The sequence below is a fragment of the Mangifera indica genome, chromosome 2 (genome assembly GCF_011075055.1).
Source record: "Mangifera indica cultivar Alphonso chromosome 2, CATAS_Mindica_2.1, whole genome shotgun sequence".
Lineage (NCBI taxonomy): Eukaryota > Viridiplantae > Streptophyta > Magnoliopsida > Sapindales > Anacardiaceae > Mangifera > Mangifera indica.
In genome coordinates this window covers 4,340,210-4,363,668 of record NC_058138.1, presented here as the reverse complement: position 1 = coordinate 4,363,668, position 23,459 = coordinate 4,340,210, and the positions used below count along the sequence as shown (strand labels likewise).

The window sequence follows — 23,459 nt, the reverse complement described above, 5'->3', positions numbered from 1 at the left end:
TTTACATATGTTTATTACACAATTATACCTATTTCATAATTCAATTATATATTGTGATTATTTAAATATTTTAATTAATGTTATACTAATTTGTGAAAATATCACTTTACCTTTACATTGTATAATATCATATTTTCATAAATATTATCTAACATATCTCTAACACCCTTCATTGTAAAATATCATTTTATCTTCTAATATTATTTATTCAAAACTATCCTCTGACACCATTTATTAACAAATATTATTTTATCTTAAACTACTATAACATTTACAACATAATCTATCTAATTTATATTATTTTATCATTACATACAACTATAATTTATTATATAAAATATCACATATAATTGTATTATTAATAAAATAAAATAATAACGGTTGAAGTAATATCATTTTATCTTATATTACTATAATATTTACAACATACCCTATCTAATTTTTATTATTTTACTTATTACACACAACTATAATTTATTATATAAAATATCACATATAGTTATAATATTAATAAAATAATAACGATTGAAGTAATAGCATAGACGAACTTTTCGCTTTTCGTCGAAATTTTGAACATGAACTTCTTTTCTCTTTTCAGAAATCTTTCTCAGATATGTTAAAAATGAAAGAAGATATGTGGTTTATATATAAATAAATGAAGGATAGTTTTGGTATTATTTTGGGATATTTTTATTTAAATGCCTTAAATTAAGGATATTTTAATTTAAATCTCAATATTAGGGGTAAATTTGTTTATTATCCTTAAAAAAATAATAATTTAATTAAGAATGATAGTTTTGATATTTAAGAAAATATTTGAGATATTTTTATTAAATGCTTTAATATAAAAGTATTTTTTCTTAAATCCCAAAATTTGAGATAAATTTTATATTACCCAAAAAAAAGCGGTAATTATTTTAATTTCCCTTATATGAATTTAATCAAAATTTTTTAATTTTCTCCAGCTCAGAGTAGCTCACAGCAGACCACAAATACAAATTAAAAAAAAAAAAGAAATTAAAGATTAAAAAACAAAAACAAAATAAAAAACAGCCAGACAAGCCAAATTTGCTTTTTAATTTGCACATAATATCTTTTCTCTCCGTCGTCGTTTGCGCCATCGTCTAGAGTCTCCGCTTCGCCGTACGGCGTCACTTCGTGGCTTCCTTTTTGATCTCCGAATTCCTCTGTTTTGATCGGTAAAAATCTCATCTTTAATTCTCTTGTTTTGTAATTCTTTTGTGAATTTTAAAAATTTGTTTCTGTGTTTTTTTTTCGTGTTTCCTGAAATGGGTGCCTGGGATTCGGATCGGCTTTTGCTTGGTATGTTGATTTGGATCCGTGGGTTTTTTATTGGGCTGATTTTTTAATTTTTTTCTTAATTTTCTTAATTTTGCGAATTAGGGTTTGGTCTGATTTTTATTAGATCTTTGAAAGTTAAACTTTTTTGCTTTTAGTTTGAGTTATGTTTCTTAGTTTTGCATAAGAAAAAAAAATTCCGTTGTGGGTTTGATCCTAGTACTGTGGAAATGTTACATTTTTTTAATTATAATATATTACTAAAATGGTGTTATTTTATTTTTTTTAGTGCTTTATTCTGTATTGATTGTTCTTGTTACGATGTTGGACGTTCCAAAATGCTATAAAAAATGATGGGTACCCACAAATAATAGTAACCGTACTGGAATTGCTTTATACGGTAACATGGGATGGGAGTTTCACGGATTGTGCGTGTAAATATTGTTGTTTGTCTGCTAGAAATGTTTTTGCCTTTTTGTTTTGATGACTAAGATTTTTATTTGAATTTTGAAAGCATTTTGTGGTTAGGGGTAGGCGTAAGGGCCTTGCTTTATGATAGGATGCGTGTAAAAGCTTTTATGTTGTTGGTTTTAAATTCATGGCATTTGACGTTTGAAAAAAAAATTTTTTTGTTCATGCTTTCATGTCAATGATTGGGTTAATTTAGTTAGGCAAATTAGATTGAATCTACTGATAATTATTTCTCATAGAGAGTTTTTGTGGGTTGATCATGAAGCCAACTAAATATAACATTAACAGTGTAGTTATGTAGGAGTAAGTCTTGTACGGACTAAATTGATTCTAGTGAAGGATACATTGTTGTAAGTTAATTGACTCAAACGATAATTAAGGGGAACTTTCAGCAATAACAGTAATGGTCATATGAAAGAGAGAAAAGTTGAAGGTGTGATGAAAAATTTCAAGGAATTCAGCAAATTTAGATCTAAATTTGATGTAAATTAATAAGAAAAAACATCTTCCAGGTTTTTGAACTTGGGGTGGTAAGATATATCTTGGAATTTAGAGCTCCTTTTTGGTAATTACTCCTCTGTTGAGTGATCATATTTTAAGGTGAATGTGTGCTATGAATATGTGAGTTTATGAGGCTAAATGTATTTATGTGTGGGAGTTTTAACGGTTAAGTAGCTTAAACTTTTGGAAACTTATGTTGTGGAAATTAATAAAGAGTGTTATGTGTCTATGTAATATGAACTCTCTCAGTTGTCTTAACTATTGTTTGTTTACTGCAGGTAAATGCATGGTGTTGTCTCATTGAAAAAGTGACAAGATACGCACCTTTTTACACCAAGTAAATGGCTTCAGTGGGTGTGGCACCTACTTCTTGCTTGAGAGAATCTAGTGGCCACACTGGAGGTGTAGATAAATTGCCTAAGGAGATGAATGACATGAAAATTAGGGAGGACAAGGTATACATGTCACTGGTTCTTATTTTCTCATATAATTTATTTTGTTGGGTTAATAAAAATAATTGTTAAATATAGCCATTGGCACTCATTGTTTGTCTTAAGTTTTTAGGAAATGGAAGCTACAGTTGTTGATGGTAATGGAACCGAGACAGGTCATGTAATAGTCACAACCATTGGCGGTAGAAATGGTCAGCCTAAACAGGTATAGCCTTTTTGTTCTTTTCTTTCTTTTTTTCTTGGATTGTTTCATATTGTAGTTTTGAAACATTAAGGCATACCCTGTACTGTTTTGTATTAATCTTTATTCATTTCTGAGTGATAAGTTTTGGTGTAGGCATGCAGTGATTTTCTGAGCTGTCCATTAAGCTTGACTAAGTGTCACTTTGTTTGAGAATGTTTTGCATGATTGTGAACAGGGTTTAACCATTTATGTAGTTGGTATTCCAATCATCTTATGAAGTTATTTAGTTGCATTCATTTTGTGCTATATTAGATTATATTAGTTGAAGAAAAGTTTAGAAAGTTTGTTAATACTGATTTGACATAAAATTTCTTCCTAATTTCTGTTTCTTGTTTAGATGTGGGAAACCATTCTAGATATAATAGATTTTTTAACAATATTTGTTGGTATGAAAGTTTTATCTATTTCAATTTTGTTGTATTAATTGTTTTCCCGTAATTGATTGTATTTGCTCAAAATTAAGCAATTCTCCAACTCTAATTCCTTGTTTTAGGCTATGGCGAAGTGCCTAAACGACGCCGTACACAAGCTCCAACTCTCGTTACTCGAAGGCGTATCCACCGATCATCAACTCTATACTGCCGGCTCGCTCCTTTCCAAGAGTGACTACAACGACATCGTAACGGAACGAACCATCGCGAACCTCTGTGGCTACCCGCTCTGCTTGCATCCCCTGCCGCTGTCGGATTCTCGAAAACACAAAGGGCGATACCACATCTCGCTAAAGGAGCACAAAGTGTACGACCTCCAGGAGGTGTACTTGTTCTGCTCCACGGGTTGTCTGGTTAACAGTAAGGCGTTTTTGGCTAGTTTGGGGGAGGAGAGGGTTAGGGTTGTGGACGAGAGGAGGATTGAAGAGGTTTTGAAGGTGGTTGGCGCAGAGAGTGGTGTGGAGAGTGAGGTGGTGAGGAGGTTTGGGGAGCTGGAGATAAGGGAGAAGGATAGGGGGGAAGGTGAAGTTGGGGAAGTTGCAGCTGGGCCTTCAGATGCTGTTGAAGGGTTCGTTCCGAAGGCCAAGTATAAGCCGAAGACGACAAAGGTCAAAAGGGAAAAGAATGAAGGTGTTCATCTAGTTTAGTTGATTGTTGTTAATTGTTCTGCTAATTATTGTAGGCCCTTTCTAGTGATTGAATTGAAATGTGTCAGCAAGATAGGTTTTATTTATTGGTGATTGAGGTTGCTTGGTAAGTTTGGAAGTATAATGTTGCATATTTTGAGTGTTTATCCTGAGTAATTTGTTATATTGTGTGGAATTTCATTATTACTTGTTACATTGTTTTGTTGTTTTACATGTTATGTAGTGGTTTTGCTCAATTTCTACTTGTAAATTGTTATTTTAGCATTGCATGAAATGATAGTAAACTAAGTGATATAGATTCTGTTTAGTAACAAGGGTTACTTGAAAGTGTAATGTTGCATACATTTAGTGTTTCTTATGAGTGGTTCATCTTCAGTGGCATTGCAGACCTGCTTGTCATGTTAGTTTATCTTTTACATGTTAGCAATTTTCTGTACTTAATTACTTACCAAGAAATAATTCTTTACTTAATTCTTGTTAAATATTATTTTGAGGATTAATGAATTAATGATGAAGGAAGTTATATTGGCTTTGTTTAGTTGCTAGGATTATTGAAGTAATGTTGCACATTCTTTAGTTTTATCCCCTTGGTGATATGCCTTCATTTGTGGAATTTTTGTACTACACCTATTTGTTAGTGTTAGCTTTTTGTTGAACTCGATTTGTTTTGGACTAATTTTAGTGTGTTCTTGGATTGGGAAATAGGGGAGGATAAGGCGAAGAGCAAGTCTTCTCTTGAGAAAAACAAAGGCATGCAATTTTCTTACTCTCTTGCTGTGTTAATAGTTATGTTAGCATTCAGAGATATATGATAGTACAAATGGTATCTTGGGACTAATTAGTGAAGATGAATTGTTATTGAAAAAAAAAATTACTTTTACATTTTAATATTTTACTGTATATTAATATACGATGACGTTAATATTATTGAATGTTAAGAATCAAGCAACTGTCATAGCCTTTTTTTAATAAAATTCCAAGTACTATTGCAAATGAGAATAGAAGTTTGCATGGTCAACCAGGTGTCCATTGCAAGAGGAATAAATATTTACAAAAAATTCAAGAGTGTTATAGGCTTTTTCCTTTTTTAAGGTTTAGAGTTTTTTGAAATGCATATCCTCTTTGCATTTTGTCAGTCAAATTCCAGGCATGGTACTGTACCGTGAAAGTATATTTGAATTTTAGTACAATAGGCTTTCTTACTGTATAGGGATGATATACTTACACTTGAAAAATAGGAAACGATTCTGTTGAACTTGATGTGGTTTGCCTGAAATTCCTTAACATGGTTTGGAGAAGAGGTGAACTAAGTTTGAAAAATGGGTGAAGATGTGTCTTGCAGGAGGGTTTATGATAGATTCTATGGAACTAATGGGTGAATTCTAAATTTTTATAAGATTTTTCTGATCAATTTTCAGAAGAAGACAGCTTTTTATGAAATTTGGAACAATGATGTTTGCATGATCTTTACGTTAGTCAAACCATAGTTAAGGCAAATGAAAAGTTTCCCAAGCATTATGAAATTTTATGGAAGATAAAGGTTTTAAAATTTTAGGAAAAGCATTTTCTGTAAATTAAGGGCCTGTTTATTGATGGAGAATTTATGAAAATCTTCCTCTAGATAAATTTAAATTGTCCTTACAATTTGAGTCAGCTGGGATTTTTTATTGCAGGGGTTAATGCTAAGACTAATCAGCAGAATAGTAAAAAGGATACATTTTTTAGTGATGTGAATTTCATGAGTACGATAATCATGAATGATGAATATAGCATTTCGAAAGTACCTTCTGGTTCAATTGGTATGACATCCCAGTTGAAATATGAAGAATCAAAAACAACAAAGGATGGTAAAAACTTGGAGGCTCCACGTGCCACGTTGGGCTCTTTAGCTTCCAAAACAGAAGATTCTGATACAATTATGATGGAATCAAGTGAGAAGAGTCAAAGTGCAAAAGATGAGCTTGCTATTCAAGAGGTTCCTTCCACTTCAGCTCCTCTCCAGAGTGATTCTAGTATGATCACTCTTGAAGCAGAAAGTGCCTGTCCTGCTGAGAAAGAACCTGTATTAAGCGTAGGAATGCCCAAATCATCTCTTAAATCTTCAGGTTCAAAGAAACTCTGTCGCTCGGTCACTTGGGCTGATGAGAAAACTGATAGTTCAGGTAGTGGAAACCTTTGTGAAGTTAAAGAAATGGGTGATGGTGATGGTGATGATGATGCATTACGCTTTGCATCAGCTGAAGCTTGTGCAATGGCATTGAGCCAGGCAGTTGAAGCTGTGGCTTCTGGAGATTCTGATGCTGCTGATGCTGGTAGGTCATTGTATAGTAGAAGTATTTTGTTCAGTTGTTATGTAATTGATAGTTTGACCAATTTGCTAAGGTTTTCGGTTCACCGTATTCTCTCACTGTTTTTATGCCAGTTTCTGAAGCTGGAATTATTATATTACCACATCCACTTGATGTGGTTGGAGAGGAACAAGTGGAGGGTGTGGATTTGCTTGAACCTAAAGAAGCTTCTTTAAAATGGTCCAGTAAGCCTGGGATTCAACGTTCTGAATTCTTTGACCCTGAGGATTCGTGGTTTGATTCTCCACCTGAGGGTTTCAATTTAAGTGTAAGCATCTTAGTCAAATTAAAACTGTCATTATTTCTCTTTTCTAATTTTTTATTTATGGTTGTATTACTTGGTTTTTTAGTTATCGCGATTTGCAATGATGTGGATGGCAATCTTTGTATTGATTAACATCAAGTGTCTTGTTTAAGTTAATAGTATAGTTATTTTCTCTATATATTTTAGATTTATGGTTAGATTTTTTGTTTCTTAGTTGTCGTCTTTTGCAACAATGTGGATGGCAATCTTTGCATGGATAACATCATCATCTTTGGCTTACATATATGGGAGGGATGAAAGTTTCCATGAAGAGTATCTATCAATTAATGGGAGGGAGTATCCTCGAAAGAGTGTTTTGGGAGATGGTCGCTCTTCTGAAATCAAGCAAACTCTTGCTGCTTGTCTATCTCGGGCTTTACCTGGACTTGTTGCTAATCTCAGGCTGCCAGTACCGATATCTATTATTGAAAAGGAAGTGGTATGTTTTCTAGACCTCTTGTTTTGATTCAATCAGATTGGTTAACAAATTTTGAATCATAATGCTGATTTGGGTATAAAGAAATGGATACAATAGTCCTGGTCACGGTTTATAAATCGGTGGTTTCGATTTGAAACCACTGGTTTATGGTTCAAAAAAATAAGAACTCTGAATTGGAACCATTAGAGGATGGTTTGTAATCGGTTTGGAACCAATATTGAGTTGATGATTCTAGTTCATGACTCTCCGGTTCAAAACCGACGTTGAACCGTCAATTTTAATATACGTTCCTGATTTAATTTTTAAAATTATTAATTATAATAATTGAAAATTAAAAAAAAAAGTCTTCGACTTAATTTTTTAATTAAACTTCCTCCGTATCTTCTTGGGTTAAGAAGAATCAAAGCTTACGTAGTTCTCTTACTTTTACGTATCTGATAGTCGGCAGTATCCCTTTACCGTATCATTCACTTCCGCTATCTTGAATATTGGTTCCCATCATCGAACTATCTGTAGTTAAATCAAACAATTCTTCATTGAAATTTACTTTTATATTTTATTGGCGTAATTTGGCGCTTGAGCAATCGTCCACGCATACTTGAGCTTTAATAGACTTGGGAGCCAAACTTGATTGTCTCTTATCCAATATATTGCTCTCGTAACTAAAAGTTTGTTTTATTGCGATAGTTGATACTGGTGCTGTTAGGACTTGTTTAGCAATAGCTGTTAATGTTGGAAAGGTTGATGTATGTCGACTCTACCATTTTAGAACTAGAAAGTCTTTACCTATATTATTATCACCAAACTCAAAAGTAGTGGTAAAATAAATATCAAATTATGAGGTGGAGCCTGATGTTCTTATTGGTCTTTTACCCTTTTGCATCATAATACAATCATCATAACTCATATTTTGGGTTGGTGATGGGGCAATAGGTGCTAGAGAGGAAGAATCACTTTACCATAACCATAAGTGGTTCTTCCTCTCTACCACCTATTGCCCCATCATCAACCCAAAATATGAGTTATGATGATTGTATTATGATGCAAAAGGCCAAGAAGAAGAACAAACTCCACCTTGAAGCTTGGTGATAGTAATATAGGTAAAGACTTTCCAGTTCTAGAATGGTGGAGTCGATATGCATCAACCTCTCCAACATTAACCGTTACTGCTAAACAAGTCCTAGCAGCACTAGTATTAACTTTTGCAATAGAACAAACTTTTAGTCAAGGGAGCAATATATTGGATGAGAGACAATCAAGTTTGACTCTAGAATCTATTGAAACTCAAGTATGTGTGGACGATCGGATAAGTGTCGAATTACGTCAATAAGATATAAAAGTGGACTTACATGAAAAATTGTTTGATTTAACTATGAATAGTTTGATGACGGGAACCAATAGTCAAGATAGCGGAGGTGAATGATAAGGTAAGGGGGAACCGTCGACTATCGGATACGCAAAGGTAATAGAACTATGTAGGTTTTGATTATTCTAAACCCCAAGAAGATACGTAGGAACTTAATTGAAAAATTAAATCGAAAATTTTTAATTATTATAATTAATAATTTTAAAAAATAAATTAGGGTTGTGTATTAGAATTGACGGTTCAATATCGGTTTTGAACCGGGGTTATGACCCAGAACCGTTGGTTAAATGTCGGTTATAAACTGTCCTGTAACGGTCCCGATTTAGGGTTTTTATTGTTTTGAACCGTTAACCATTGGTTTATGAATTGTGGCCAGGACTAAGTGTTGTACTACGAGGGTGATGAATTTGTTTGTGTGCTATGCTGGACTTTTTACTGGTGATTTGCTATTTTGTTGCCATTATGTCAGGTGTTTAATCAATTTGCAAATTCATCCTAGTTGCTTGTTAATTTCTAATTTCATATGCATCTTTATTGTGATGAACTCTCCTTTTCCACAAATTATATTCTGGCAAAGGACTAGCTGTGATAATCATGGGCATGGAGAAGCATTATGAAAGAAGATTCTAGTTATATTACTAGGCTAATTATTGATTGAACTTTTAGTAAGAACTTGTTATGCAGGGACTCTTGTTGGAAACAATGTCTTTTGTTGATGCACTTCCAGCTTTCAGAGTGAAACAATGGCAAGTAATTGCTCTTCTGTTTGTTGATGCTCTCTCCGTCTGTCGGATCCCTGCTCTTACACCGCACATGACTAACCGGACAATGCTGCTTCTCAAGGTGAGACCCCTAGATTTGGATTTTTTTTTTTTAATATTCTCGAGGATGAATTATGATGCTATGAATTGAAAGATTGATTGTGAGACCATTTTAGTTCATTTAACATTAATCTATTTCACTTTATAGTATGTGGCACTGCTAAGATTATGCGGGTCACTGTAGTTCTTTAGTTTATAACCCTTTCTGGGTTTCATGGATGGCTCATTAATTTTGTAGTCAAGATCATCATATATGCATATTGCAAGTTTATACACTTTTTTTCCCACCAAAAAACAAGAAAAAGAATTGTTTAAACAAATGAACTGTTATGTCACATTTTATGAAAATGGGAATGATGAACATACAATAAGAGATACAGAGGATCTTTAAATTGAATTTCCTTGGTAGCTTCGGTTACTGAGCATCAAGTCTAGGATGAAAATTAACTCTATTTATTTCTTTATTTTTGATAAATAGTGAGAGCAATTGAATTTCGTTATGTGGTGATAATTGTTACTTCTTTTGGTACTGACTGTGTGGTTGGGTGAGTAGGTGTTGGATGGTGCTAAAATAACTTCAGAAGAGTATGAAGTTATGAAGGATTTCATGATACCCCTTGGTCGAGCACCTCATTTCTCAATGCAGAGTGGGGCTTAATGAAATGAAGTATTTTCTTCAATCAGACAGTGAGAGATCTTTATTTTGTACATAATACTGAATTTTGAAACTTCGTTCATTCAGAGTTTGACACACCGTGTCCATTTCTCTGCATATTCAATGTATTCGGAGAATTCACTGCATTCAGAGACATTATTCAATTGGTTTTACTTTCTTAACATCTTCTTTTCAGGTTAGAAAATGCTTCCAGTAACAGTTTTTTCAGTTTTCTGTCTCCTCAAAATATTTGGTTGGTTTTACCGTGATAGATACTAAGAATAGCCTGACTTTAGAAGGTATTGTACCACAGGCATTTGTCAACAATAGCAATCATTTATATGTTGAGCTGGAATGTTTCTGGTAATGCTATCTTTGATACTATGATTTTGCAGCCAAGTTTCCATATTAATTGTTAGGAAGTTACTATTTTGGATTGAGTGGATGCGGGGAAGACAAATACGATTCTACCCGAATCACTGCAACCCTAAACTGCATTCTCTGCTGTTAATATTGCTTAAGAACTTTTCCCAGTAATTTTGTATTCTGAGGTGATAATTTTGGTTGGCTGATTTATTTCAACTAAAGTTTGTTTTATGTTTAAGATTGTATAATGATAGCATTAAACTGAATCCTTTTGGGTGCATTTGATTTGTTGTGCTTTACTGCTTTGCACAATGCCATTATGGTGGTTTTTAAAGTTATATCTAGGGTGGATTTGGACTGAGCTGTATCAAAATAAGTTCTAACTTCAGTTTGACTTGAATTCAGAACATTCAGTTTGAGCTTGACTTGCTTAAGTGAATTGTAATGCCGGTGAAGGAAAACAATCATAGATGAAGAAGAATTGTTGGAGACTTGGGAAGTGATACTACCATGAATATTTGCATGAGAGAGAGGCGTTGAAAATAAAAAGAGGTCAAGTCGGGTAAACCCTATTGGGTATCTCGCTCTCAATTCAGGTCATGTTTCGGGTTGTTTCTAGTTCCTAAGGGGAGGGATTGAATTCCGACTTGAAACCTATCTATTTGTTTAAACTAAAATCGAATAAAATCAAAACCTTGGCGGTTTCAATTCTAGTTCATAATTTTCTCAACCTTAAAACTATAGGCATAAACTGATTTTGGATTAGATTGAAGCAAACTTGCATGTTTTCCAGAACTATTTGGCTTTATAAGTCTTTGTTCCTTTGCGTTAAATTTAGAAAATTTTCTTTTAAGATAATGTTAAAATCGGCCTAACAGAGTATTTTTTTATCCTAGTTTTAGTTTAATCTTAAAATTTTAATCATGTCGGTTTAAAATCTCAAAATTTCACCCATAAATTGTTAATGTGGATGATATCTATTAAGGTAAGGTTAAAATGACATATTTACCCTTACAAAGTAAAATGATAAAAATGTATTTCATTATATACAATTAAAATGAAATGACAAAAATTCCACCCAAGATTTGAAAACTAAATTTTCCCTTCAAGGATTTCAATTTTTCAGGTAATCTCTTCCTCTTTGGTAACCTCTAGTCGTTTCTCTCCATTCTTTCGGTCTTATCTTTATTGTAAAAGAAGAAACTTTAGTTTGACGAACTCGTCTTTGTCACTTGAAGATCCAATCTCATTGTCTTTGTTGCTCAAAGATTTGATCTTGTTGTCTTCGTCACTTGAAGATTAGGTCTCGTCATCGATTTAGTCCTATCATCACTTTGGCCTCATCGTAGATTGAAGATTTAGTCGCTTGGTTGCTTGACAAAGACGATTAATGAAGTTTTGTCTTCTTCGGCAAGGTAGGGACTAGAAGAAGGGAGAGAGACGACTAGAGGTTGTTGGTTGCTGGAGAGGGAGAGGTTACTTGAAAAATTGAAACTGTTGATTGAAATTGAGTTAAAACTTGGGTGAGAAATAGTCCTTTGACCTTAAAATTATTATTAATTAATTAACAATAAAAATATGTGAACTCAATTTTAAGTAGTCAATTTAGTACTTATATGATATATTATTATGTAATTAATTAATTTAAAATTAAAAATAAATTAATATTTAATCATATGATGTTGTTATATTACATCATTTAGATATCTAATTAAATACTCAAAATTCAGAATAATATTATGTGTATACATTTTTTATACATAATTTGGATATATAAATGTGTGTCATTATACGATTGAAAATTATTTTATCTTTAAATTGTATATATATATATATATATATATATATATATATATATATATATATATAATTTTATTAGAAAATTTTATACATATAATATTATTCTTTTAATAAATTTTTTTTTTATTCTCCTTTTGTGATATTTAATCCAACATTTCCAAGTCAACTATTCCAACTTTGAGTTTGGGATACATTGTTTTGACAAAATTGAGCATCTTTTATAAAAAGATAATTTTACCCTTGACAAACCGTAGACATACATTTTTCTTAATCCAGTTATTACAACTTCGATTTGGGATTCGATGAATTTGAATTTTTTATTTTAAAAAGATAATTTTACCTTTATCAAATTTTACGAATTCAAACTATAAATTTAAATTAAATTTTATACTTAAAGCTTAAGAATTAAACCAAAAATGAGATACTCTAAACTTTGACCTAATAAACTTAAACTAAATTCAAACTATTATATTTTTTATTCAAATCGAATTTCAATTAAGAAGTGGGTTGATACCAACCTGTATTCTTAGCAGTTGGTTGCCAATTATTAACAATAATATTTAATTTCTCACACTTAAAAAAAAAATGAATACAAATTAAAGTCATTTGAATGGTCAGACAACAGAAAATTACTATAAAAAAGAAAAATACAACCTATTCAACAAACAATCCCAGAATTCTATGATTTTTTTTTCCAATATAATTATTTTTGTATATTTTATATGAATTTAATCAAAATTTTTTAATTTTCTCCAGCTCAGCGTAGCTCACAGCAGACCACAAATACAAATAAAAAAATTAAAAAACAAAAAACAAAATAAAAAACAGCCAGACAAGCCAAATCTGCTTTTTAACTTGCACATGATATCTTTTCTCTCCGTCGTCGTTTGCGCCATCGTCTAGAGTCTCCGCTTCGCCGTGCGGCGTCACTTCGTGGGTTCCTTTTTGATCTCCGAATTGCTCTGTTTTGATCGGTAAAAATCTCATCTTTAATTCTCTTGTTTTGTAATTCTTTTGTGAATTTTAAAAATTTGTTTCTGCGTTTTTTTTTCGTGTTTCCTGAAATGGGTGCCTGGGATTCGGATCGGCTTTTGCTTGGTATGTTGATTTGGATCCGTGGGTTTTTTATTGGGCTGATTTTTTAAATTTTTTTCTTAATTTTGCGAATTAGTGTTTGGTCTGATTTTTATTAGATCTTTGAAAGTTAAATTTTTTTGCTTTTAATTTGAGTTATGTTTCTTAGTTTTGCATAAGAAAAAAAAATTCCGTTGTGGGTTTGATCCTAGTACTGTGGAAATGTTACATTTTTTAAATTATAATAAATTACTAAAATGATGTTATTTTATTTTTTTTAGTGCTTTATTCTGTATTGATTGTTCTTGTTACGATGTTGGACGTTCCAAAATGCTATAAAAAATGATGCGTACCCACAAATAGTAGTAACCGTACTGGAATTGCTTTATACGGTAACATGGGATGGAAGTTTCACGGATTGTGCGTGTAAATATTGTTGTTTGTCTGCTAGAAATGTTTTTGCTTTTTATTTTTTGATGACTAAGATTTTTATTTGAATTTTGAAAGCATTTTGTGGTTAGTGGTAGGCGTAAGGGCCTTGCTTTATGATAGGATGCGTGTAAAAGCTTTTATGTTGTTGGTTTTAAATTCATGGCATTTGACGTTTGAAAAAAAAAAATTGTTTTGTTCATGCTTTCATGTCAATGATTGGTTAATTTAGTTAGGCAAATTAGATTGAATCTACTGATAATTATTTCTCATAGAGAGTTTTTGTCGGTTGATCATGAAGCTAACTTAATATAACATTAACAGTGTAGTTATGTAGGAGTAAGTCTTGTACGGACTAAATTGATTCTAGTGAAGGATACATTGTTGTAAGTTAATTGACTCAGACGATAATTAAGGGGAACTTTCAGCAATAACAGTAATGGTCATAGGAAAGAGAGAAAAGTTGAAGGTGTGACGAAAAATTTCAAGGAATTCAGCAAATTTAGATCTAAATTTGATGTAAATTAACAGGAAAAAACATCTTCCAGGTTTTTGAACTAGGGGTGGTAAGATATATCTTGGAATTTAGAGCTCCATTTTGGTAATTACTCCTCTGTTGAGTGATCATATTTTAAGGTGAATGTGTGCTATGAATATGTGAGTTTATGAGGCTAAATGTATTTATGTGTGGGAGTTTTAAGGGTTAAGTAGCTTAAACTTTTGGAAACTTATGTTGTGAAAATTAATAAAGAGTGTTATGTGTCTATGTAATATGAACTCTCTCAGTTGTCTTAACTATTGTTTGTTTACTGCAGGTAAATGCATGGTGTTGTCTCATTGAAAAAGTGACAAGATACGCACCTTTTTACACCGAGTAAATGGCTTCAGTGGGTGTGGCACCTACTTCTTGCTTGAGAGAATCAAGTGGCCACACTGGAGGTGTAGATAAATTACCTAAGGAGATGAATGACATGAAAATTAGGGATGACAAGGTATACATGTCACTGGTTCTTATTTTCTCATATAATTTATTTTGTTGGGTTAATAAAAATAACTGTTAAATATAGCCATTGGCACTCATTGTTTGTCTTAAATTTTTAGGAAATGGAAGCTACAGTTGTTGATGGTAATGGAACCGAGGCAGGTCATATAATAGTCACAACCATTGGCGGTAGAAATGGTCAGCCTAAACAGGTATAGCCTTTTTGTTCTTTTCTTTCTTTTTTTCTTGGATTGTTTCATATTGTAGTTTTGATACATTTAGGCATACCTTGTACTGTTTTGTATTAATCTTTATTCATTTCTGAGTGATAAGTTTTGGTGTAGGCATACAGTGATTTTCTGAGCTGTCCATTAAACTTGACTAAGTTTCACTTTGTTTGAGAATGTTTTGCGTGATTGTGAACAGGGTTGAACCATTTATGTAGTTGGTATTCCAATCATCTTATGAAGTTATTTAGTTGCATTGATTTTGTGCTATATTAGATTATATTAGTTGAAGAAAAGTTTATAATGTTTGTTAATACTGATTTGACATAAAATTTCTTCCTAATTTCTGTTTCTTGTTTAGATGTGGGAAACCATTCTAGATATAATAGATTTTTTAACAATATTTGTTGGTATGAAAGTTTTATCTATTTCAATTTTGTTGTATTAATTGTTTTCCTCTAATTGATTGTATTTGCTCAAAATTGCAGACAATAAGCTACATGGCTGAGCGCATTGTCGGACAAGGATCATTTGGAGTTGTCTTTCAGGTACGTATGTTATGTAAGTGCAGGCATTTAATACATTTTAAACCAACTTAGTTACTAACTACTTCCCTTTCTCCTACTTTTGTAATTTAGGCCAAGTGTTTAGAGACAGGCGAGACTGTGGCAATAAAGAAGGTTCTTCAGGATAGGAGATACAAGAATCGTGAGCTCCAAACTATGCGTCTTCTTGACCATCCAAATGTTGTCTCTTTGAAGCATTGCTTCTTTTCAGCAACTGAAAAGGATGAACTTTATCTTAATCTGGTTCTGGAGTATGTCCCTGAAACTGTTCATCGCGTGATCAAACACTTCAACAAGTTGAACCAGAGGATGCCAATGATATATGTAAAACTTTATGCATATCAGGTATGGGGTTAATTACATGTAATTTGTTTCTCTACCTATTTTGAAATTTATAATAATATTTCTTGATTTTTTCCTTTGTTATTTTTCACTTTTGTTTGTTTGGTGAAAACCAATATTGATCATTATATAGCTTTTTTTTTTTTGATAAATTTGTTTCTGCGAAAATTAATTTGAGACATCAATATACTTTTGTTGCTTGGCAGATCCTTAGGGCTTTGTCTTACATTCATCGCAGTATTGGAGTGTGTCATCGGGACATAAAACCTCAAAATCTTTTGGTATGTTTGCACAATTATCTATGTATTGTTTATTTGATTGATCATATTGGCAGTTTGCTATGTTAATATGGTTTTTTTCTATAATAAGAAATGTTAGATTGGCATTTATTTTAGGCATCAACTCTATGTGTGGTTCTATTTATGTGGTGCAGGTAAATCCACATACTCACCAGGTTAAACTATGTGATTTTGGAAGTGCAAAAATCTTGGTATGTTATGAATTTTGTTTTTTTTTATACTGACCACCTGAAATCATCCTTGTTTTATTTTATTGGAAGGTCTGCTAATAGTAATTTTGAATGATGTTTGACAGTTGAAAGGGGAACCAAATATATCTTATATCTGCTCCAGGTATTATAGAGCACCTGAGCTTATATTTGGTGCAACCGAGTACACCACAGCCATTGACATATGGTCTGCTGGCTGTGTTGTGGCGGAGCTGCTGCTTGGAAAGGTAGGAATTTAATGAAAGGATCATTGAACTTCAGAGAACTTAATATTTGTATAATTAGCTTAGTGAATCTAATTTGTGTTCTTTTCAGCCTCTTTTTCCTGGTGATAGTGGAGTTGACCAGCTTGTGGAGATTATTAAGGTAAGAATTCACTTAATGAATATAAGTGGGTTTAATTACTTTTGTGTATGAAACATTTCTTGTTTGCCTGATTTGTTTTGCTGTTGAATTGTATAAGTTTTCTTAAAATCTTTTTGTATATATTGACTGAGGGTGGTGTGGAGTCAGGGGGCAAAACTTTACCTGCTTCAAAATTGCCAATTTTCGAGATATTTTAGCTTGTCAATGATCACTTTGAAGATGCCCTGCTTGGCTTGATAATTGAGCTTATGACAATGCCTGTCATATTGGTCTAATTACTGTATTTTTCCTTGTGATTTGATAATCATGCTTCTCATTGTGTTAAAGGAAGATGTGTTGTCTCAATCCCTCTTTTCAGCTTTTGCTAAATTGACTTATTCTCTAATGCCAGAAACAATGTAATTGTTTTACAGGTATTGGGCACTCCTACCAGGGAGGAAATAAAATGCATGAATCCCAACTATACTGAGTTTAAATTCCCTCAGATTAAAGCGCATCCCTGGCACAAGGTAGTAGGAATTATCAAACAATGTTGCTTTGTGGATTAGAAAGATTATTGATATGTTGTCTTTCCCTTATATCTATTGCATAATAATGTTTGATTGTTTCCTTTTCACTAGGTATTCCCCAAACGCATGCCTCCAGAAGCTGTTGATCTGGTCTCAAGACTACTACAATACTCTCCCAACTTACGATCCACCGCTGTGAGTAAAAGAAAGGAAAGAAAAAAAGAATGTTTTGCTTTTTTCTTTTATTTGATATTTCTGAATGAACTCCATGGAAGCACCTATTTGGGAAACTAGGAATCTCACAGCTTGCTTGTGAAAGAGAAATACCATGTTTGCCTAGTTTACTGATTCATGTGCGTTTCGTTTTAACATGTGTTTGATGGCACTGATCATGAATGTGGTGTGCAAAAGAGCAGTGACATAAGTTGTGCGCCACGACACTGATTTCTTTTAGTGGAAATTTTTTTATTAGATTATTCATATGTTGGTGGTGACTATTTGTACAAATGGTTTATTTTTGCATCTTAAATCCACTTGATATCGGGCTTAAAGAATTTTACCCTTGTTGCAGTTAGATGCTCTGATCCATCCGTTCTTTGATGAGCTACGTGACCCTAACACTCGCTTGCCAAATGGACGTTTCCTTCCGCCATTGTTTAACTTCAAATCACATGGTACGAAACAAACTTCCTTTTAACACCTTTTTGCAATGCATATTATTAATCAATGAACCTTTCTTGATATGCCTCTGTGACCGCACTCTCCCCAACAGAACTGAAGGGTGTCCCTGTGGAAATCTTGGTGAAACTGATACCAGAACATGCCAGAAAGCAATGCCCCTTTCTTGGTCTATGAGAGATGAGGTGAAGTGGAATTTAACAAAATCACACACAAGTATGTATCAGTTTTTCATGTATGGAAGATGAACCCTAAAATGTTTCTACTTTGTAATTCCTCTATCTATTGTATGCTATTTGTCTTGGCCTCCTTTCTTAGATGTCTTATGTTGTATCACTATTGCCTTGTTATTATCTTCACTACCATGTAAAAGCGAATGTAGAGTGACTCTTACTACTTGAAGCAAGCCTAAACTTAAACCTCAATATGGGTATTTTAATATGCCTTGTTCTTGATCATATTTGTGACATTAATATTGCTGCCACTAAAATATCAGACCCAATGTTCTTATTAGTGCTATTTGTTTAGTATTTCAATGTATGAGCAATGCTATGTGTATTTAGCTTTTAGTATTGAGTCGAGTAATCAGATAATGTGTCATTACATAATTGAGTATATTTTATTCTTAAACTAGTTTCTATTGTCTTGTTTAGGGTTGAACTTGTGCTGAGGCGGACTTGATTTGATTATTGTTCTGTCAAGTTTCAGTTTGAGCGGATTGAGTTTGACTCTTGAACTTAGTTTGAGCTTATTGTTATTCTATTCAACTCAAATATAATATCTAGTTGCACTTTTAAAATCTTGTTTGTACTTTATAATATCAACACATTTTACTTTTGCAATACTATATTTATCTCGTCACAAAGCATGAAGTTTCTATTTGGAATGAGTGTTTGAATGAAACTAGTACAGGTGGGTTTTGGTGTACGATGACAACGGTATGAAAGAATTTTTTTTTTTTAATTGAGCAAAAGTGCAATTAAAGGTGTGTATCCAATTTTAATATTTAAATTAAGAAAGGAAAATGATATAAATGTTTAAAATTTTAGGGTTTAGTGGTAAAATGATGATTTTAATTTGTCTCTAACTGAAAATTATAACAAAAGTTAGTCTATAGATGAATGTTTAAGTTTTTCAATTTACGTAGATATGTTATTAAGATTGAATTAATATTTAGGTGGGAATAGTCCTTTGGCTAATAGTAATAATACTTCGTGTACTAATAGTTACATATTAACAAATAAAACAAATTTGTTATCATATCCTGATTAAGTGATTTTAAATTATAAATCAAATAAGCGATTAAATTATTTAATTGTATGATGATATATCAGTTTGGTTGTATATATTAATATCTAGGGAAATTATAATTAATCGTTAAATTACCCTTTTATTAAGCAAAAATGTCCAATTTTACTATTTTTAAGTAAAAATACCTTAAACTTTTTTTAAAATATCAAAACTATCTTTTATCACATCTATATAAATTCTTTCATTTACCCTTATTACACACACTTTTCATATCACTCAATCACTCACTCTCATTCTTATTTTTATTTAATATCAATTAGTACAGATTCGTTCGGATAGAAGAAGTTCGTATTTTAGAATTCGATTCAAAAAAAGGTTTTTCGTGAAAAAAAAGGTATTTATATGAATTTTAACCTAAAAACTTAATTTTATTTGTTAAATCTAGTTTATATGTGATATAAAGGGGGTACTTGAATATTAGATAATAATATAGGGGTTAAATACAATGTTAGATAAGTATGGGGGTATTTTGATAGTATACAATATATAAAGGATTTAAATAACATGTTAAGAATAGATAGATATATTTTGATACAAGACAATATACAAGAGTGTTAAATGAAGTGTTAAATAATTATGGGGGTCAAATAAAATGTTATAAAAATATAGGGTATTTTGATATTAAACATTATAAGGACATTATAAATAAAATTTTAAGAATAGATAGATGTATTTTGATATGAGACAACATATAAGGATGATAAATTCAATGTTAGGTAATTGTAGGGGGTAAAAAAATATTTAAAAAATATAGGGGGTATTTTGAAATTACATAATACATTAAGGATTTAAATAATATGTTAAGAATAGATAGATGTTTTTTGATACAAGAGAACATAAAATGGTGTTAAATGAAAGTTTAGATAATAATTATAGGGGGTTAGATGAAATGTTAAGAAAAACATGAGGGTATTTTGATATTTCATAGTATCATAAAGGATTTAAAAACATGTTAAAAATGAATAGATGTATTTTAATAATCGAAAACATACGAGAGTATTAAATGAAATATTAGATAACTATAGATGGTTAAATGAAAAATTAAAAAATATAGGGGGTATTTTGATATTAAACATTGTAAGAACGCATTAAATGAAATGTTAAGAATAGGTAGATACATTTTGATACAAGGTAATATAAAAAGTTGTTAAACAAATTGTTAGATAAATATAGAGGGTTAAATGAAATGTTAGAAAAATATATAGGGTATTTTGATATTAAACATTGTTAGAACGTTTTTAATGAAATATTAAAAATAGATAGATACATTTTGATACAAGATATTATACAAGGATATTTAATAAAATATTAGATAATTATAGGGGGTTAAATAAAATTTTAAAAAAATATAAGAGGTATTTTGATATTAAACATTGTAAAAACGTTTTAAATGGAATATTAAGAACAAATAGATGCATTTTGATATAAGATAACATACGAGAGTGTTACATAAATTGTTAAATAATTATAGAAGGTTAAATAAAATATTAAAAAAATATCAAGGGTTTTTTGATATTAATAATTGTAAGATTGTTTTACATAGTTATTACAGATTTTTTGTTATAAATGAATAATTAATTTCAAAAATTTGTCATTGCAAGATTGATAATTAAAATAGATGGTTATGCATCAGTTTATTACCAAGGAGAATAGATTCAAGATGACAATAACACAATGAAATATGTTGGAGAATCTAAACAATTGATTAAAATTCCTTATGGAATAACATTTGAGGGATTTATTGAGCTTTTAAAGGAGTCTTACGGTATTGATCCAATGAAAAACTACCTTCAACTATCAATGAAGCCAAGAAAAATTGAGCTCGACTGCCCTGTACAGATCCAAAATGATGAAGATGTCCAGGGTCTTAATGATATGTCTCAATAGTTACGGGAATATATTCCTGTTTTTGTTATATGTACCTCAATTGAAAGACAGGAGGAAGAAGATGAAGATGAAATTAGTAGGGTGAAAAAATAATATGATTTAAAAAACTTGATTGATTTCAGTAATAACTCATTGTACATTGCAAACTCATGGGCTCATGGAGAAAAAGATAGGGTTCCCGACTGGGGTGACTTTGATGGAAATGATATACCCGATATTCCTTCTGAAGAGGCAAAACTTGAGTAGATGATACCAGTTACCGAAGGTATGATAGTTTGCAGCTTGAAGATCCTATTTCAGGTGGTGAAAATTATTTTGGGTCATTTTTTGGCAATATCCTCATTGATCTATTTAGATGGTGTCCTGATTTTCCTCCACAACCATCAACATCATCAGGTGGTACCTCTTCGATCCGAAAAGAGAATGGTGTAAAGGTTAGCGATATTTTCCATAATAAAATACAATTGAAAGATGCTGTGAAGCAATTTGCCTTGAAGGATTTCAATTCATGATCAAAAAGTCTGACAAGACACAATGGAAAATTAAGTGCACGGCTGAAAATTATGAGTGATATATACATGCAAACAAGTCCAAAGTCAGTGAAGTTTTTCAAATCAACTATATGAATCATATTCACATATGTTCAGTTGATCAAATCATGCCACATCATAGACAAGCTGGGGTCTGAGCTTTAGGTCAATTAATGAGGTCAATGTTTGTGTTGATTGATCGAATTTATCGGTCTAAGAAAATAATTGTGGACATTGTCGACCGGTATAAAATTGACATTTCATATTCACAGGCATGATAGACAAAAAACTGGGCTATAAATTTATTAACGGGCTCACCGGAGGAATCATTTATGCTCTTACCAGATTATTGCTACAATCTACAGCGCATCAATCTGGACACTGTTATTGCTATTGAAACAGATGATGACCATCGATTTAAAATTTTTTTCATGGTATTAAGATGTTTCGTTTGTGCATTTAGAGAATACCCCTGACCTATTATTTGCATTGACGCTGCTTTCCTTAAAGGTCGATCTCTAAGACATTTATTTATTGTGGTTGCTCTTGACGGTAATAACCAAATATATCCCATTGGTTTCAGTGTCGGGAAAAAAGAAGATCACGACACGTGGTGTTGGTTTCTCACAAAGATTAAAGAATGCATCTATGACCTCTTCGAGTTGGCAATAATCTCGGATCAACATCATGCTATATACTTTGTAATGGCTGAAGTCTTTCCAGATGTCCACCATAGATGTTGTTGTCATCATCTTTTGTGTAACATGCAGACAAAGTATAAACGAGACTCAAAGGTAAAATGTTTAAACAAATATTAAAATTTGTAAAAGTTTATCTTTTTTATTATAAAGTTCTTATAGTTTTTACCACCTTACGGGTTGCGGGTACATATTGGAAAGCCCAAAATCATACACAGAAGCAGAATTTAGGGTGACGATGTGATCTCTTGATTTGATAAACCCTCAAGCTGGAGCTTATCTACATGAGGTCGGATTTGAGCGTTGGAGTAGAGCACACTTTCCGGGACATCGATACAACATCATGACAACTAATATTGTAAAGTCATTTAACGCCCTTGTTAGACATGCACAAGGCCTACCTATCATAATGCTCATCAAGTTTATTCGTGGTACCATACAACAATGGTTTTACGAGAGGAGAAATCATCCAAGTAAGTATCCAATCGTTAATAATTAAAAGTTTTTTATCATGTACTTTTTTCCCGTAGTTTTGGTTATTAACAAATGTGTTGTTAATATTTTTTCAAATTACAGATGAATACCCTAACTTTGTCACCCTTTGGACAGAGGAGAAGATTAGCAGTCGTCTATCAAAGTCTGCACGCTTGGAGGTTCGGCCAATTACACCTATTCGGTATCAGGTTGTTGGTTTTGGTGGATACATGGGTATTGTAGACTTTGGTGAAATGTCTTGTAAGTGTAGAAAGTTTCAGTTTTCACGTATTCTGTGGAAGCATGCCACATGAGACTCACAAATGTCAATGCATGGGTTCATCCATTCTTTCGCACTGAATTCTATCATGCAATATATCAGGAACCTATCAATTCTCTTGGAAACCAATCAGAATGGTTGCACTCACTAGCCGAAATAGTTATTCTGCCTCCCGTCCTTGATAGTCGTCGTTCGAGTCGCCCTTCCAACAAAAATCGACGTCCTTCACAAGGAGAAAATGTTATACTCAGGATTTGTAGTCGGTCCCATGAACCAAGACATGTACGAACCCAATGTAAAAGCCTAGCACCTATTCTGAGCTCCGCCCTGCAGTGTTCATCCAGAAAAGGCAAAGGGTCGAGATCTTGACAAGATTATATTTAGTTTTGTTAGTTATATGATTCATCATTGTTGTACTTCAGTGATATGTAATCGATGTATTTTCATTTTTTTT

At 32.1% G+C, this 23,459-nt stretch overlaps 3 protein-coding genes across 10 annotated transcripts; all 3 read left to right on the top strand.

The window, feature by feature from the left end:
* Positions 1 to 1,018: 1,018 nt before the first annotated feature.
* LOC123208330 (putative RNA polymerase II subunit B1 CTD phosphatase RPAP2 homolog) lies at positions 1,019 to 10,160 on the top strand. 4 transcript variants are annotated; one of them, XM_044625778.1, is made up of 11 exons: positions 1,022 to 1,199; positions 1,294 to 1,323; positions 2,550 to 2,726; positions 2,836 to 2,928; positions 3,461 to 4,028; positions 4,751 to 4,795; positions 5,719 to 6,357; positions 6,468 to 6,661; positions 6,873 to 7,136; positions 9,187 to 9,345; positions 9,877 to 10,160. In XM_044625778.1, the coding sequence occupies exons 3-11, from the start codon at positions 2,613 to 2,615 to the stop codon at positions 9,979 to 9,981; spliced, it is 2,181 nt and encodes a 726-aa protein (XP_044481713.1). In that variant the 5' UTR covers positions 1,022 to 1,199; positions 1,294 to 1,323; positions 2,550 to 2,612; the 3' UTR covers positions 9,982 to 10,160. The 4 variants fall into 4 exon arrangements, with proteins under 4 accessions (XP_044481715.1, XP_044481713.1, XP_044481712.1 ...); XM_044625777.1 differs by lacking the exon at positions 1,294 to 1,323; XM_044625780.1 differs by lacking the exons at positions 1,294 to 1,323; positions 9,877 to 10,160 and having other exon boundaries at positions 1,019 to 1,199; positions 9,169 to 9,320.
* A 2,748-nt stretch (positions 10,161 to 12,908) lies between these two features.
* Positions 12,909 to 18,693, top strand: LOC123208332 (shaggy-related protein kinase alpha). Of its 5 annotated transcripts, none has more exons than XM_044625782.1 (14): positions 12,909 to 13,118; positions 14,463 to 14,639; positions 14,749 to 14,841; positions 15,345 to 15,404; positions 15,495 to 15,767; positions 15,971 to 16,045; positions 16,198 to 16,254; positions 16,359 to 16,499; positions 16,588 to 16,638; positions 17,052 to 17,147; positions 17,259 to 17,357; positions 17,719 to 17,821; positions 17,920 to 18,041; positions 18,479 to 18,693. In XM_044625782.1, exons 2-13 carry the CDS (start codon positions 14,526 to 14,528, stop codon positions 18,000 to 18,002), a joined length of 1,245 nt encoding a protein of 414 aa, XP_044481717.1. In that variant the 5' UTR covers positions 12,909 to 13,118; positions 14,463 to 14,525; the 3' UTR covers positions 18,003 to 18,041; positions 18,479 to 18,693. The 5 variants fall into 5 exon arrangements, with proteins under 5 accessions (XP_044481717.1, XP_044481716.1, XP_044481720.1 ...); XM_044625785.1 differs by having other exon boundaries at positions 12,916 to 13,118; positions 17,259 to 17,342; XM_044625781.1 differs by lacking the exon at positions 18,479 to 18,693 and having other exon boundaries at positions 12,910 to 13,118; positions 17,920 to 18,283.
* Positions 18,694 to 22,422: 3,729 nt separating this feature from the next.
* Positions 22,423 to 23,459, top strand: LOC123197050. Its single transcript, XM_044611234.1, has 2 exons — positions 22,423 to 22,724; positions 22,828 to 23,459. Exons 1-2 carry the CDS (start codon positions 22,595 to 22,597, stop codon positions 23,037 to 23,039), a joined length of 342 nt encoding a protein of 113 aa, XP_044467169.1. The 5' UTR covers positions 22,423 to 22,594; the 3' UTR covers positions 23,040 to 23,459.

Bases quoted from the DNA above. Each gene is read 5' to 3' on its own strand.
- LOC123208330 (XM_044625777.1), top strand. From the start codon at position 2,613: ATGGCTTCAGTGGGTGTGGCACCTACTTCTTGCTTGAGAGAATCTAGT. The intron at 4,796-5,718 runs GCATGCAATTTT...TTTTTATTGCAG, and splicing joins TTCTCTTGAGAAAAACAAAG to GGGTTAATGCTAAGACTAAT. The intron at 6,358-6,467 runs GTAGGTCATTGT...TTTTTATGCCAG, and splicing joins TTCTGATGCTGCTGATGCTG to TTTCTGAAGCTGGAATTATT.
- LOC123208332 (XM_044625782.1), top strand. From the start codon at position 14,526: ATGGCTTCAGTGGGTGTGGCACCTACTTCTTGCTTGAGAGAATCAAGT. The intron at 16,255-16,358 runs GTATGTTATGAA...GATGTTTGACAG, and splicing joins TTGGAAGTGCAAAAATCTTG to TTGAAAGGGGAACCAAATAT. The intron at 16,639-17,051 runs GTAAGAATTCAC...ATTGTTTTACAG, and splicing joins AGCTTGTGGAGATTATTAAG to GTATTGGGCACTCCTACCAG.
- LOC123197050 (XM_044611234.1), top strand. From the start codon at position 22,595: ATGACAACTAATATTGTAAAGTCATTTAACGCCCTTGTTAGACATGCA. The intron at 22,725-22,827 runs GTAAGTATCCAA...TTCAAATTACAG, and splicing joins CGAGAGGAGAAATCATCCAA to ATGAATACCCTAACTTTGTC.